Source organism: Tachysurus vachellii, chromosome 25 (genome assembly GCF_030014155.1).
Source record: "Tachysurus vachellii isolate PV-2020 chromosome 25, HZAU_Pvac_v1, whole genome shotgun sequence".
Classification (NCBI taxonomy): domain Eukaryota; kingdom Metazoa; phylum Chordata; class Actinopteri; order Siluriformes; family Bagridae; genus Tachysurus; species Tachysurus vachellii.
In genome coordinates, this window is record NC_083484.1 from 3,242,501 (window position 1) to 3,255,878 (window position 13,378).

General features: G+C 39.9%; 1 protein-coding gene across 1 annotated transcript in view; it reads left to right on the forward strand.

Annotated features, from left to right (window-relative positions):
• The window catches only part of map3k22 (mitogen-activated protein kinase kinase kinase 22), a 53,583-nt gene extending 43,560 nt beyond the window's left edge, over nucleotides 1-10,023 (forward strand). The window contains exons 16-18 of the mRNA XM_060861181.1: nucleotides 1,973-2,102; nucleotides 5,400-5,577; nucleotides 5,920-10,023. Of these exons, the coding sequence (XP_060717164.1) occupies nucleotides 1,973-2,102; nucleotides 5,400-5,577; nucleotides 5,920-6,148 (537 nt within the window). The 3' untranslated portion in view covers nucleotides 6,149-10,023. The remainder of the gene's footprint in view (nucleotides 1-1,972; nucleotides 2,103-5,399; nucleotides 5,578-5,919) is intronic.
• Nucleotides 10,024-13,378: the final 3,355 nt, after the last annotated feature.

Genomic DNA, 13,378 nt, shown 5'->3' on the forward strand with positions numbered 1-13,378 from the left:
AATACATTTCCAATAGATTCAAATGAATTCCTGTTTTTTTAGCTTTGAACATGCAGCTTGTTTTTTTGAAAAGGTAGCATTAATATTAAAAATGTCTGATACGCTAAAAAAAATCCACATGTACCTGGAAAATATCTCCACAGAACTAGCATGCTAATCTAGCTATTATATCTAATAATATATTGTCATAAAGTTCAGCTAATATTAAAATAACTTGCTAATAAGAGACTTGTGCTGAACTGTAGCTAGCCGGCTAAATCACGCTAAATCGCCTGCATCCTGATGTTCTTTTGCCATTGGGGTACTTTTAAAAAAATATATTGAAATATATTTTCTTATTCTATCCAGAATATTTAATACAGACAAAACCAGCTATACATAATATTTATCTTATGCTATACTATGCTATACATAATGTTCTTGCTACAGCTAGCATTGCTTAGCTAGTCATCTGAAGAATAAAAATAATAGCATTTCTATAAAGTTAATACTAATATTTTAGATTGTGACTATGAAAATGTTTGGCCCTTATAGGAAGGTTTCATTAAAAAAAGTATAAAGTGAATGACTTTTATACAGATATGTATTCTAAATGTTATACAGCTATTAAAAGACATGAGTTAGCATGTGGTGTAGCGGGATTATGCGATCGGTGGTGAAGTGAAGTGCGTTCTGAGGCGCTGAGTCGACTGGAATTTGCGTTTCTCGGCACAGACCTCAAGGAGACATTGTTTCCAGCGTACGAGGGCAAAAACAGGAAGGCAAAGGAAATGCAGGACACATTAGCCTGCCTGGATCGGATTGTCAAAGAAACACACAAATACAAAGAAAGGTTCGGGAATAGAAGCGGGTCTATATCTGGATAAACACCTCAACACACTTCCAGTTCCAGCTGGGTAAGCATGTGGAAACTGGATGTGGAAACTAGGCTGCGTGTGAAAAACACAGCTAGCGACACGTTTTCTTGTTTTGCGCTGTCACGGGGGTGCTGTGTTTTTCTGTGATAGTAAATTACGGGATGTTTTCTTCCTTAAGCACATTTACAAAATACAAAATATTATTGACACGCTACAAAACATGTTTTATTGTTGTTCAGTTGGCTGCGAAAGAGGGATTTTTGGGGCGCTACTGCCCCCAAAAACAGGACGTTCATCCACCAGATACTAAAATGTGAAAGGTGCACAAATTTATGGGCTTTTTTTATAAAGATTTTTAATAGGATTTTAAGGACATTTCAACTATTTATGTTGTTCCACCAGACAGGTCTGCGATGCAGTGGCTCTTAATTTAAACAATACTTTTTGTTCTTTTGAGACAGAGTTAGTTCATTCAAATGGACTTTTTAGTGTTATATGTGAAATCTTGAATTTCCTTTGGGATCGATCAAGTGTCTGTCTGTCTGTCTGTCTATCTATCTATCTGTCTGTCTGTCTGTCTATCTATCTGTCTGTCTGTCTGTCTGTCTATCTATCTCTCTGTCTGTCTGTCTCTTTGTCTCTGTCTGTCTGTCTGTCTGTCTGTCCCTCTGTCTTTCTGTCTGTCTGTCTATCTATCTATCTCTCTGTCTGTCTGTCTGTCTCTTTGTCTCTCTGTCTGTCTGTCTGTCTCTTTGTCTGTCTGTCTGTCTGTCCCTCTGTCTTTCTGTCTGTCTGTCCCTCTGTCTTTCTGTCTGTCTGTCTATCTATCTCTCTGTCTGTCTGTCTGTCTCTTTGTCTGTCTGTCTGTCTGTCTGTCCCTCTGTCTTTCTGTCTGTCTGTCCCTCTGTCTGTCTGTCTGTCTGTCTGTCTGTCTCTCTGTCTGTCTGTCTGTCTATGCCTTTAGGTATAATATAACGTTACAGCCCACATCACATACTCCTTCAAGATGATTTTACACCAGATTGTACTTCCTGTCTCTCGAACATTGTGTCCTGTGATGTGTATACTGAATATTTTTGTGTTTCGTGTGTGTGTGTTTGTGTGTGTGTGTTCAGGGCTCAATAAAAGACCAGTTAAAGGCATACGGTGCTCTGACCGAGAAGGTGACGCGCAGATACACCAGACAGATCCTGCAGGGAGTCTTCTACCTCCACAGCAACATGATCGTCCACAGAGATATAAAAGGTAACTGCAGAATAAATCCCATGTGGCATTTCCACAATACACACAATACATCTGCATCAAACTGTCAAGATCTTCCTTTTAAGGTGATCAAAAAAATGATCATTTCTAAAGATATTTTTAGATGTAATATGTTTATCTAATATTATATGATTTTATACTGCTATTTAACAAGCAAGAGCATTGAAAAAGAAAACATTTGTGTTATTATGCCATAATGGATCCTTCACATCCAATCAGATGCTTGTTACCATGCAGTTTGATGTGACAGAGTGACTTCAGTTTATTTATTGATCCCAGAGAGAAATTGTTTTTGTCTGCAGCAACACATAGACACATGGACATGCAGACAGACAAACACATGGACAGAAAGACACACAGTCAGACACATGGACAGACAGACGAATGGACAGACAAAAACACAGACAGATAGTCACTGGACAGATCGACACAGATGTAGAAGCATGGGCAGGCAAACTTATGGACAGACAGACTTATGGACAGACAGACACATAGACAGACAGATTCATGGACAGACAGACACATAGACAGACAGACTCATAGACAGACAGATTCATGGACAGACAGACACATAGACAGACAGACTCATGGACAGACAGACTCATAGACAGACAGATTCATGGACAGACAGACACATAGACATACAGACTCATGGACAGACAGACTCATAGACAGACAGATTCATGGACAGACAGACACATAGACAGATTCATGGACAGACAGACTCATGGACAGACAGACTCATGGACAGACAGACACATAGACAGACAGACTCATGGACAGACAGACACATAGACAGACAGACTCATGGACAGATAGACTCATGGACAGACAGACACATAGACAGACAGATTCATGGACAGATAGACTCATGGACAGACAGACACATAGACAGACAGACTCATGGACAGATAGACTCATGGACAGACAGACACATAGACAGATAGAGTCATGGACAGATAGACTCATGGACAGACAGACTCATGGACAGACAGACACATAGACAGACAGAATCATGGACAGATAGACTCATGGACAGACAGACACATAGACAGACAGATTCATGGACAGACAGACACATAGACAGACAGATTCATGGACAGACAGACACATAGACAGATTCATGGACAGACAGACTCATGGACAGACAGACTCATGGACAGACAGACACATAGACAGACAGACTCATGGACAGATAGACTCATGGACAGACAGACACATAGACAGACAGATTCATGGACAGACAGACACATAGACAGACAGACTCTTGGACAGACACCAATATACTGTACAAACACACCCATTTAATATGGTTACCGCTGATTGCTTCTAATAATTTGATTGACTGGCAGAATCCAGTCAAATTTATGGATTCACTATCGGTTCTCTGAAAGCCCCTACATACTTACAACAACCGGTGACATCTGGAGCTTTGAAATGGTTTCACACCAACAACAAATCAATTGTTCGAGAAAGAAGTATTCTAAAAAAAAAAAAAGTCCACACTTCAGGATTGTTATAAGTTGATTAATTTATTTTATACTGACTGGAAAAATCCCGCAACCAATTATCTTCTAAGTGATGAAAATGCTAGCTTATTTATCACAAGGTTCTAGTTGTGAGATTCAATGGGAAAGTAGTGGCAGGGCTGGGAATCCAGAACCTTCCGTTCACTTGCAATGAACCTCAAAACCTGCTTTAAGGTTGCGTCATAAGCTGTGTTATGATATGAAATGGGAAATTCCCTGCCATATCATATTGTATTGTATCGTATCGTGTCATATCATTATTGTATCGTATCGTATCATATCATATCATAGTCATATCGTATCAGTCATATCGTATCATATCATTATCGTATCATATATCATATCATATCATAGTCATATCGTATCATATGCTAAGTATACACAACAGCTGAATCTCAGATGTTTGGGGAAATCTCTTGGGTCTCTATCTTTCTCTTGCATCAGACAACAGTGTTGCTTTCAGCTCTGGCCAAAATAAGCAGGAAAGAGAGAAACCCTGCGTTCCTGCACCCCAAACTCATCAGACTCCGTCTTTTTTTTTTTCCGAAGACAACCTCATAAATCACATTTCTCCAACAGACCTGGCATTGCTTCCATTATTCAGCGGATAAGCTTTGCACTGCTCTTGGTGCGATATCAGGCTGCATACGTGCCAAGATTATACCTCAGGCGTTTAATTGATTTATGTCTGAGCTAGCCAGTCTTTCGCGTTCCCATAATGAAGCCAAGTCCTGTGGAAATATCAGCTGAAGTGAAGCAGAGAAAAGAAAACGAGGAACCGAGTTCCGTTTTTTTTTTTTACTTCATTTCTCTCTGTGAGTTCTGTCGTCAGTTCGGCTGCGCTCTAAGGGTGTGGAGGATCTTGTGGCTGGTGCAAATTAGTCACAAATCTCACAGGCAGCATGCAGGCCATTCCAACGGAAAACAAGTCTGAATGGAGGCGTGGGAAGAGAGGACAGCACGTCTCAAACTCCAAGACTCTTAAACCCAAATAATTATAGGTGTTGTAATCATCCTTAGGAGATGTCTCAGACATACATGAGTGTTTGAAGCAGATGTTTACGCTTCTTGATCCAACGTGATATCAAATTGGGTTAAGGGAAAAGTTCAAGATGGACTTCAAGTGTGTTTCAGCTGGTCGGTTTATACAGTAACAGTACAGCCTTCTTCATTTCATTGGAAAGTCGTGGCCTAATGGTTAGAGAGTCTGACTCCTAACCCTAAGGTTGTGGGTTCGATTCCAGGGCCGGCAATACCACGACTGAAGCACCGAACCCCCCGACCAACTGCTCCCCGGGTGCCGTAGCATAACTGGCTGCCCACTGCTCCGGGTGTGTGTTCACGGTGTGTGTGTGTGTGTGTTCACTGATGTGTGTGTGCACTTTGGATAGGTTAAATGCAGAGAACGAATTCTGAGTATGGGTCACTGTACTTAGCTGTATGTCACGTCACTCACTAAAAATTCTATTGACTGGTGTGTTGCTGTGATTGACAGGGGAGTTTGGATGCCATTATAAAAAACTCATATCATATCATATATCACTGTTTTCATGACAATAGTGAAAAACTCAACATGCTTCTGCTCAGTTGCTACATGAGGCAGGAATACAAATACGAATGTGCGGTCAGTGGTCTGATGACACTGATGATACACTCACAGTTTTCAGGTTCATAGTCATCATCCCATCAACAGATGTACATCTGAGGGAGTGTGTGTGTGTGTGTGTGTGTGTGTGTGTGTGTGATTCAGGTGCTAACATCCTGAGGGACTCCTCTGGAAACGTGAAGCTGGGAGATTTTGGTGCCAGCAAACGCATTCAGACCATCTGCATGTCAGGCACCGGCATTAAATCGGTCACTGGCACCCCCTATTGGATGAGTCCGGAAGTGATCAACGGAGAGGGTTACGGGCGCAAAGCTGACGTCTGGTAACGATACATATCAATGAACGGTTTAATGGTGAATGATGTGAAAGATTGGCCTGATGTTATATGATATAGGAAATGAACTGATGGGATCTTGGTAGCTGGGAATAATATGTGATATATCAGTGTTTATTAATCATGGAATAATGTTTGTATTTCTTTATTTTATATAAAAAATACATACATGGCACTTTATTAACGTCTCAGTATAAGAAAGTCGAATTTGTCAGTGCAAATTGAAACAAAACAAAAAACACACAAAAAAACACAAATACAACAGTAAAACGGCACCAGAACAGAAAACCCGACATCAAAACCTAAATCTTTTTGTCTCTCTCCTTTCAGGAGTGTAGCCTGCACGGTGGTGGAGATGCTCACACAGAAGCCTCCGTGGGCCGAATACGAAGCAATGGCAGCCATCTTTAAAATCGCAACTCAGCCCACAAAGCCCAGCCTGCCTGAAAGCGTATCGGACGCGTGCCGAGATTTCCTACGTCAGGTGTTTGTGGAGGAGAAATGGCGTCCCACCGCAGAGGTGCTGCTCAGCCACCCGTTCGTCCAGGGCGGCTTCTGATTGGCTTCGGAGCCTGAAATGCCCGGAAACGCCCCCCTGAGCCAGTCTGCCCTGCCCACTAACGATCACCACTCATCATTGGTCTGGGGGAAACTGGTGCCTGTTCCAGCACACTCAGAACAAAGCAGACTCTTCAGCAAGGGTTGTGTGTCTCAGGCACTCCCCCTGCACACACACACACACACACACACACACACACACCCGCTAAGCAGCATTACACATTTAGGTTGAGGCTGTAGAGTCCTGCGGTCTACAGATTTATCTGTATTCTTCTCACTCACACTCTCTCTCTCTCTCACACACACACACACACAGCAGGCATAGCATTAAGAAGCTGTTGTTTACAATGACATTCAAACATATAACTAGTGGCATGTCTAATTGGCTTTGCAAAAACAATACAATACACAAAGGAATGTTTATTGCTTGGATTAGTTTTGATTTTTTTGGTTTTTAAGTCCAAGTTCATTCAGTTTCAATCACCATGTATGAAAGAGCCAAAATGTTCCAAGCTCAAATCCCAGAGAGCTACAGTACAGAGCCACAACTGGGGGCCTTAAACTAGAACCTCATGCTAAACCTCAGCTAACTGCTAAAGAAACACCTTTGCATTTGTAACATAATCTCTATCTGTTAGTAGTAACAGAACTTAAACCCTATTCAGATTCGATTATATTACATGTGGATAATATAATACCCTGTACCCGGGTACGTCTGGGATTTTACTCCTGTCTGGATCCATCATGTTAGTACAGTACATTTTTACTGACTCTGCCTGAATGCGTCTGTAAGATTACACTCTATTTGACCTTCTATAAATAACCCCAGGTAATAGTTCCATCTGAATTGATATATTTGTCCATTACATCATGTGGGAAAAGAAGTTTCCAGAAAACACTCATTATTTTCTCTCGTCTGTCTAATAGAGGAACGAGGCCAGTAAAATATAGACAGAGTATAAATATAGGGTTTGAGGTAATTTATCAGAGATGCAGCCTACATACGTGGTCATGTGACCTACTAATAACCACACTGCATTACTCGTGGCCACGCCCCCTTACGACAAGCGCTTATAACAAGTCACAGCTATCAGTTTGTATTAAATTGACGCGCATGTCGCGCATGGATTTTTTTAACGTGACAAAACTTCCGACACGTATCTCTGAAAACCTGTTTATTCCAAACGTATTTCTGGAAATCAACTTTAGGTTTCCGTCAATATATGTTTCGGTTTCCTGTACAGTCAGCTCCATAAATATTGGCACCTCTCACCGCTTGATGTAAATGTATTCTAAGAAGATAAAAACCCTTAAAATTCTGAACATTGTGAATCCCTAAATATTAGACATTTAGACCTTAACTTAGTAATGCAGTTGTTGGAAGTGTTTCTCATGACGCTTTATTGTTACTGACTAAACCGTCTTTAGACGTCTGTAGCAAGTGAACTCTGAGTAAACAAACAGTGGCTCTTTATTTTCACAGTGCTTCTAAAAATAACTCAGTATTTCTTCAAACACACGGTGCAAGAATTATAGATAAAGATGTCGCGTTTGCAGACGTCAAAACACACGAATAAGCGTTCGTATTAGTCTTTCAGCCATAATGTATCGCTGGGTAGAAAAGCAACAGAATCAATGTTTACTTCCTTTAATATCCTATAAAATCAACTTCCTGCCCCAGATTTGTCCATGATGAATTAAGTGCCGTTGATCAGAGTCCACACCGACGGCCTGGAGCTAATCCGTACTTTGTGAGTAATTAGATACTTTGTGAGTAATTTCTCTTACGCTCACTGTGTGATGGTTAGAATCTACCCAAGGGGAATAAATGACAAGTTGCACTTGTACAACCACCAGCGTGGTAAATCCAGAGGAGCAGATGTGCGTTTATTCCACCCCAGAGTCTGCATTGTGCTTTCAGATGAGAATCATAATGGATTTTTCTTCTTAGCTTTTTTTACATGGCACAAGGTTCACAAGTCATTTTGTTAGCCGGTGTTCAGAGGCACTCGTGTTTCACTCGTGGTTGTGCGTTTGGACATGTGTGTGTGACTGTATAATTCTGACATGCAGGATAATCAGCCGATATTTAAAGAAACTTATTTTTATAAATACGTCTCTGCTTTTTTTATCCTGGTGTTTGTATTATTTTTTAAAAACTAGCGCTCACTAAGCGCATCTAAGCAATAGGACCCTATAGAACACTATAGCGTGACTGTGATGATCGACAGGCCTCTGAGGTTCAGTCACAGATTCAGACCTGAGTGTATTCTTCAGTAAATCATCAGAAACAACCAAAGAGCATACAGTATGCAGCTATATCTGGAGGTTAGGTTCATGTTGTTGTTGTTGTCGTTGTTGTTTTTTTAACAACTATTACAAGTTATAATAAGAGTTAAAAGTTTGACTTTTAACAAGTCAGAAATATTTTCATGTGCAGTGCTGCAGGATGTAAGCTGTTTTTCAAAATAGGACCAAATTATATCTTTGTCATTATACATGAAGTCTGTCCAAGTCCAATTTCTGTAAAAGCTGAAAAATATTTGCTTTATACTTGATTTTCAAAATCTGTTGTGAAGTGCTTGGACCCCTAAATCGCTGCTCAAAGGCTTTTCATTTATGATGGTAACCTATTAGAAAACAAACAAAAAATTGTACTAATGACTTGGAAACTGATCATATCATGATTATTGGAGAGTGGTATTATGAGGAAATGTGGTCAAAAAGCGTTGAAAATTCCATCATCAGTGTTTTGTGGGATTCAGTAAGATGTGTGGCTGCAGTACTTTGTCTTTTTTCTACATAGAAACACAAACGTCCTCCAGTTTATTGCTCACCGTGACCTGTGCCTTGACCATAGGAGCTACTCCTCTTTCTTTTTGTATGGACCACAGTCGTTTTAACGGTGCGTCACGTGACCTTGTTAAAGACCTCGATTGACTCATGCTGTATTTTAGACATACAGATTTGCTAAGGTGATAAAGGTTGTATTGTAAGTACAGAGCTTACAGGAAGTCGGACACCTTTAAAAATTGTTTTAACGTTTGTCGTTGTTCAAGGTGCTGCCTGTGAGGTCAATTAGAATAGGAATGAAAACGTTGGCAAGACTTCGCTTCATCAACACAGCAGCCCCGAACCTTGCTCTGAAACTATTATAGCTTATGCTGTAGTTCCTAGCTTATAATATGGCGGATCTAATGTTATGCTTTTTTTTTTGTTTGTTTTGTTTTGTTTTGTTTTTGTGCTGGGGCGGGGCTAAGCCAGAATGTCACAGATTTTCTCTAAATTCTCTTTAGAAAATGATTTGCCTGATTGTTTCAGTGTAGATTCACTTAAAAAAAATAAACGACCTTTCATTATTTTTGAACTTTTTGTTAATAATTAATGCTGTACCAGGACATTAACGAAACACCTGATTCACTCCTAAGACACGTGTTACAGCATCACCGGTGCACACGTCCGTGCCTTATACACGTTAGGGAAAAGCCAGAAGGAAGGAAATCTCTGCATTTGAGGTTTGTTTTAGAAAACAGTGTTAACATTCTGCCACTTAAACCGTTCGAACGAGCGCCAGATGTGGAAGTCTGAAAGGATGCGTCTCAAAGGGTGTCTGCGTTTTCTGTGAGCACTGTACAGATTGTACTGCACTTTTTACAAGATGTTTTATTATATTCCAAATACTTTATTCACAATATTACCTAAATTTGTAGAGCTGGATTTTTCTTTTGTGAGTAAATGATGAAATGACCTCCGAGGTTTTTGAAGGAGGCTAGGAATGAAAAATTCTTTATTGCCTTTATGATAAAACCACAACACATTTATTCTGAAAGTGATTTTGTACATTGTAATAAATAAAGGAAAGGTTTAAAAATAAAATCGAGTGGTCAGTATTTTATTTTCCCCACTTCCCTCAGAGCTACGTTCTTCCTTCATTGTTACTGTAATGAAGAATTGACAAGACAATAAGAAAACATGAACCCTTGTGTCTCTAGTGTACATATGATCTATTTACTTACTTATTTATTTATTTATTTATTTAGAATCTGGTAGTGTATGTGTGCTTTTCTTCAATCAACCAATCAATCTCTCTCTCTCTCTCTCTCTCTCTCTCTCTGTCTGTCTGTCTCTCTCTCTCTCTCTCTCTCTCTCTCTCTCTCTCTCTGTGTCTCTCTGCAGATAGATTTGTCTCATAAATGGGAAGTGAGAAATTGTGGCTGTCTATTTCTGGTCTCTATTCACCAACGATTTCTGAATGTAAATTAAAAAAGTATTTACTTTTAATAAAAAAGATGAATGCGTTCTTTTTGAGGTAACTATAGATAAGTAAAAGCCTAACTTAATTGCTTGCGATTCACAGTAAGCTATTTTGTGCTTCATTCATTTATTTAATAATCATCATCATCATTGCCCTGCGATGGGTTGGCACTCTGTCCAGGGTGTATCCTGCCTTGATGCCCGATGACGCCTGAGATAGGCACAGGCTCCCCGTGACCCGAGGTAGTTCGGATAAGCGGTAGAAAATGAGTGAGAGTGAGATGAGTCATCATCATCATCATTAGTTTTGTAAAACGAGGTTTAAACAAAATCAGGTTTATTGCATGGACTGTAGCTTTCCGAGACGAATCAGTGTGATGAGGAAAAACGATTATTTATAGATAAACCGAGTTTTTTTTTTTTGAAAATAAAAACAGGAAGATCACAACCAAGAATTTTAGGTACGGTACGTAAGGTACGAATGAGTTCGGTTAGGTACAAGTAAGGTTCTGTTTGTAGCAGGGCCGTCGCCAGAATATACAGAAACCACTTTCTTATATCCATGGCTCTTCTGTACGAAACCGCCAATTTTTGATTTTGAGATCGCAGGCAATGCGTAGCTGCTGCACAAAGGAATAAATTACAGTACATAACATTAGACACAATACTGTACTGTATACTTATATATATATTTAAGTCTATACATATGCTACACACAATAAATAGAACTACCGGTACTTCTAACACAAAAATATTAATATTGAAAGATTTGATTTACAGGAGACTCGCCATTGGCTGTTGTATTTGAATAATTAATTACGTAGGTCTAAGCAAGGTTTTGCGTGCTGTTTTGGGATGTTTTTTAAGGCATTTAAATATAATTCTGTTCAGTTAAGTTTTGTGTAATAATTGAATATGACTTTTCTGATTGATATTTCTGAAGATAATGTTTTATGTATTTCTGGATCAGTGTTACCATTGTAAAGGTAACTGTTCCTGTGAGCTAACTACTGAAAGGTCAAGGATGCACTTTGAATTTCACTGAGTTATATTCAATCTCTCAGAATAGTAGTTAAAAACATCTAACATGTGGTTAGGTGTTATCCTCATAAGTCACCCATATAAGGATGAGGTTCCCCCATTGGATGAGTCTGGTTCCTCTCAAAGTTTCTTCCTTTACCATTTAAGGGAGTTTTTCCTCACCACAGTCACCTCAGTGACCTCAGACTTGTTCATTGGGGTTAAAAACAAACAAATTTAAATATATCTAATATTAATCTTGAATTTTTGTACTATATTATTCTTTATAATAACCTTTTGTTCTACAGTGCCTTGCAAAAGTATTCATACCTATTTCATTCATTCATATTTTATTGGGATTTATGAAACAGACCGAAAGAAAGTGGCACAAAATTGTGAAGTGGAATGAAAATTATAAATGGTGTCCAAATTTTTTTTACAAATAAATATCTGAAAAGTGTGGTGAGCATTTATATTCAGCCCCCTTTACTCTGATACCCCTAACTAAATTCCAGTGAAACCAACTGCCTTCAGAAGTCACCAAATTAGTAAATAGAGTGCACCTGTGTGTAATTTAATCTCAGTAGTGTTAGAGAACATTAGTGAACAAACAGCATCACGAAGACCAAAGAACACACCAGACAGGTCAGGGATAAAGTTGTGGAGAAGTTTAAAGTCAGGTTGGGTTATAAATGAATATCCCAAGAAGAAAGCCGTTGTTGAAAGAAAGCCATAAGAAATCCCGTTTGCCGTTTGCAAACATCATGTGGAAGAAGGTGCTCTGATCAGATGAGACCAAAATTGAACTTTTTGGCCAAAATTCCAAACGTTGAGTGTGGCGGAAACCTAACACTACACATCACCCTGAACAAACCATCTCCACCGTGAAACATGGTGGTGGCAGCATCATGTTGTGGGGATGCTTTTCTTCAGCAGGGACAGGGAAGTTGGTCAGAGTTTATGGGAAGATGGATGGAGCCTAATACAGGGCAATCTTAGATGAAAACCTGTTAGTCTGCAAAAGTCTTGAGACTGGGGCAGAGGTTCACCTTCCAGCAAGGCAATGACCCTAAACATACAGCCAGAGCTACAATGGAGTGGTTTAGATCAAAGACACAATACAAATAAATTTGAATTGAATTAAGTGAGGGGGGCACGGTGGCTTAGTGGTTAGCACGTTCGCCTCACACCTCCAGGGTTGGGGGTTCGATTCCCGCCTCCGCCTTGTGTGTGTGGAGTTTACATGTTCTCCCCGTGCCTTGGGGGTTTCCTCCGGGTACTCCGGTTTCCTCCCCCAGTCCAAAGACATGCATGGTAGGTTGATTGGCATCTCTGGAAAATTGTCCGTAGTGTGTGAATGAGTGTGTGTGTGCCCTGTGATGGGTTGGCACTCCGTCCAGGGTGTATCCTGCCTTGATGCCCGATGACGCCTGAGATAGGCACAGGCTCCCCGTGACCCGAGGTAGTTCGGATAAGCGGTAGAAAATGAGAGAGAGATGAGAGTGAATTAAGTGAAATGTGTTCAGGGGCGTATGTTGAGTCAAATGGTAGGGCACGACGAGTCAAATGGGGGGGCACGACGAGTCAAATGCGGGGACATGGCGAGTCATTTGGGGAGACACTGCCCCCTAATGCTCCCCCTTGGAGACGGCCCTGGTTTGTAATCAATCTGCAAACAAATAAACCAAAAAACTACATATTCCATGATTCAAAGCCAGTTTGGACCAGTCAGAGCAAACTAGGTCATTTTAACATGAACGGGCTTTTTTATGTTTATTTATGTTTATGTTTATTATGACTATGTCTATGTTTATTTTTATGTTTATTTATGTTTATGTTTATTTATATCTATGTTTATGTTTATGTGATGTAACTGACTAGGCAGTTACTATTAGCCGCATGCTAACGCTTTAGCCTGATCCAAAGGATTTATATAATTATATGTGGTTTAAACCAT